The sequence below is a fragment of the Cyprinodon variegatus genome, unplaced genomic scaffold (assembly GCF_000732505.1).
Source record: "Cyprinodon variegatus isolate N-32 unplaced genomic scaffold, C_variegatus-1.0 Scaffold1266, whole genome shotgun sequence".
Taxonomy (NCBI): Eukaryota; Metazoa; Chordata; class Actinopteri; order Cyprinodontiformes; family Cyprinodontidae; genus Cyprinodon; species Cyprinodon variegatus.
Window position 1 is genome coordinate 21,896 of NW_015151719.1, and position 3,434 is coordinate 25,329.

Sequence of the window (3,434 nt, forward strand, 5' to 3'; positions counted from 1 at the left end):
TTTTGTATACAAAATTACAAAATAAGTCTCTCTAAGATAAGCAGTAATGAAAAACCGGGCAGAGCTAAACAGGTGAGTGGAATGAGCAATCAAGCCAGCCACCAGTGCCAGGATCATGACAAGAACTGGGTTAAAAACTGTGAAAGATTTTTCTGTTTAAGAAGCCAGAACCTAAGATTCATGCCCCAGTACAAGTTTTTCTAGCATCCAGACGGTTAGAGGTCATTGCTTTGAAATTTACAGTCCTTGAGCAAGCATCATATTGGGCAAGAAAATGTTTTAATTGTGACCGACATGCTCACAAAGTTCACTTAAGCATTTCCTACTTTGGACCAGAAAGCTGACACTACAGCTAAGTTTTTACTTAGTGAATGGTTCATGTTTAAGTATGGAGTGTGGGAAAGAATCCATGTAGATTAGGGGAAATTTTGAAAGTGAGATCATAGTGGAAGTTTTCAAGTTGTATGGTGTAAAGAAAAGCGGGAAAACTCTGTACCAACCGCAAGGAAATGCTCTGTGAAAGATATAATAGGACCCTTCATGATTTACTGAGGACGCTCCAGCCTGAAAAGAAGAAAAGGCGGCCAGAATATCTAACTAAGCTTGTATGCGCTTATAATGTCACCCCTCATTCAACAACAGGATAAGTTAATACACTGTGGTGTGTTTGAGCAGCAGTGCTAAATTTGAGCAGCAAACACAGTATAGTTCAGCCCATCGATGGAGAGGCCCAAACATTCAAGTTAAAGTTCATCAGACACTTGAGGACTTTTTTTTTTTTTTTTTTTTTAAAGCCCCTCTTTGTTTTTTAAGTCGTATGTAAGAATTTTATCTCAACATTTATATTTTCTTTTCTTGACTTATGTAAGAGTGATATTTGTGACAAGTGCCTGGTTACCATACATAAAATTACCTATCGCCATTTTCAACACTGACTTCTTTATATATTAAAGAAAGTGTCAGAAGTTTCAAATTCCTTAGGAAATTGTGTACTAAATAACATAATGTAAACCTGAGCAAATGATGCTTAACATGCTACCAGATACCCTGAATATATTTTTAGTTTATTTTTTGGGCTTCCATTCAGTTTGAAAAGCAAAAAATAAGATAAGGAATTTCAAACATGTATTTTTATAGTACAAACTACAGTGTAAGTTGTGCTGCAAGGTGTGTTCATGTTATGAATTTGTTTAGTTTTTCTCTTCTGTTGTTGGATAGATATTTAAGACACTTTTGGCAGTGGTAGTGAGCAGCTGATGTTAATTTTAGTGTCCTGATTTGATTGAAGAGTACAGTATTTTGAATGAATTTGGTGGATTTTTTTAGGATAAATTTTGATTGAGAAAACGAAACGTTTAACCAGTCCTAATGCATTGCGCTTTGCCCTCAGTTTTAAAATAGATGTTCTACAACAAATTAAGACACCCTGAAAGATTTTAAAGAAACAAACAATTCTTTAATGTTTCAGCTTTGGTTCTTAAAATGTTTCAGTAGTAGGAGTCCATGATGCGCCTCATGCTCATGAACCTCATGTTGCTCATGCCCATGTTCATAAAGTTCCTGTACTCTCCAGGCCTCATGTACATCATCCTGCCTCTATAGTGGGGGTGCTCGTACATCAGCCAGTGTCCATCCATCACATGGCAGGACATGCAGCTGGACATGCGGTAACGATCCATGATGTTGTCACAGTCGTCCATCATCTCATACATCTGGCCTCCGAAGTTTTCCCTCTCATAGATCCTCATCCTGTAGGAGCCACGGTACTAGAAGATGAAGACAATAATCTGTGAGTTCACATCTATATAATCAGTTAAATATCAGGAAGTAACAGACATCTAAATAAATGAAAACACTGGACATAATATACTTAAGGGCCGGTTATAATCCCTGCAGAAGTGTTTCGCAGTGAACTCGTCACAGATATTTTTGATTTATGCCAAATATTGAAGTGTGGTCTGCGCTATGTTATTCCACGCCACAACAAGAGGGACAATAACAAACTAAATGTGTCTAGACACGGCCAAGGCGATGAGGAAGTGAAGGCAAGTTTGTCCGACAAAGGAGGGACATGAGGGCGAAACAGAGCGGGGATCCAGGTGGAAAGAGGGTCCCAGCGTTCTAGCACACCTCACCCTTGTAGCTTGTCCATCTTCCCAAATCGTTCTCCGCAATGGCGGTCATACAACACAGCAAGCTGGTAAGGTACCATACGGATAGATAGGGCGGATGTAGATTTGACCAATCAGAGGCCTCCTGTCTGCGGTCATCTACAATTTTGAAGCGGTGCAGCAGAGTGTCTGCGGCAGGGGCGGAGACCCATTTGCATTCATTGTGACAAACATGCAAGCGACCTGGTTTCTGAGTATAAATCAGCCTTTAGAGTGCTATTGGACATTAAGTCATTTTCTCCCCCCCCCCCTAAGATGCTAACATATAGCATATATTCTCACAGTAATATTTCAATATGCATACAACACATCTATAGGTATCAGTTACATCCCAGCAAGAAGTCTCACTGCATACCATGAGGAACACTTTAGTTAAAATGTGTCTCGTTACCAAGGGGCAATGTAGTGCTGTAAGCTGAGTAGCTACCATGGAGATTATATATGCTGTATTGGGAGACTGGTAACCATGGGGATAGAATAGTTTAGTAAAAGATGTGGTTACCATAGGAATCATGCGGCAGGACCTGATGCCATCGCTCATTCCCATCATGCTCATGTAGTCGGCGTACTCTCCCCTCCTCATGAAATACTGGTTACCCATGTAGTTGGTGCGATCGTAGACCATGACACAACCTCTCTCCACTCTGCAGGAGTGACACCTGCTCATGTAGGAGGACAAATCGGCACAGTCACTGTTGCAGTCATAGGAACGTCCCTGGAAGTTCCTGTCTTCATAGAAGATGATCTGAGGGGAAACAAGTTGCATGAAGAAAGATTAGGCTTTTTAATCCTTGAGGTCCTGATGAATAAGTTGTTTTAGATTACAATAATCACAATCTTTCTACCCCATAGCGGTAGGTTTGCATAAGGACCATAGGGACATGTCCCTCACAAAAATTTTGAACCATCTTAATTGTCCCTGCCAATAATTTTATGTGAGCAACATGTTTATAATTTACAATCCAGCGTTGTTGCAGCAGTCGCTTCTTTTCCTCTCGCAGCTTCGCTGCTTAGTAGCTGCAGCTCCGTCTGAGTGCCTGCCTGGTCTCTCCTGTCCCTTTAAAGTGACAGTGCACGTCACTGTGCTTCACTGTTTATCTCCACTCTAATTGGTTGTCCTGCCTTAAGTTCCGCCTTCTCTCTCTCTGATTGGCTGTTTTCCAGTCTGTGTGCACTTGGAGCACAAAATTGAAAATTTATTCACGCTAGAATACTATTAATATTAATTACAATTAATATTAGGCTACGAAACTAGTCCCAAAT

The 3,434-nt window shown here is 40.4% G+C and overlaps 1 protein-coding gene across 2 annotated transcripts in view; it reads right to left on the reverse strand.

Moving 5' to 3' along the window:
- Nucleotides 1–1,449: 1,449 nt before the first annotated feature.
- The window catches only part of LOC107102508 (gamma-crystallin M3-like), a 5,106-nt gene continuing 3,121 nt past the window's right edge, over nt 1,450–3,434 (reverse strand). Inside the window, exons 1-3 of one of the 2 annotated variants that reach the window (XM_015401841.1) lie at nt 3,017–3,156; nt 2,674–2,916; nt 1,450–1,766 (exon numbers count right to left, since the gene is read on the reverse strand). In XM_015401841.1, the coding sequence (XP_015257327.1) occupies nt 1,488–1,766; nt 2,674–2,916; nt 3,017–3,079 (585 nt within the window). In that variant the 5' untranslated portion in view covers nt 3,080–3,156 and the 3' untranslated portion in view covers nt 1,450–1,487. Of the gene's footprint in view, nt 1,767–2,673; nt 2,917–3,016; nt 3,157–3,434 lie in introns of those variants that run through there. The other variant, XM_015401839.1, reaches the window with a different exon arrangement.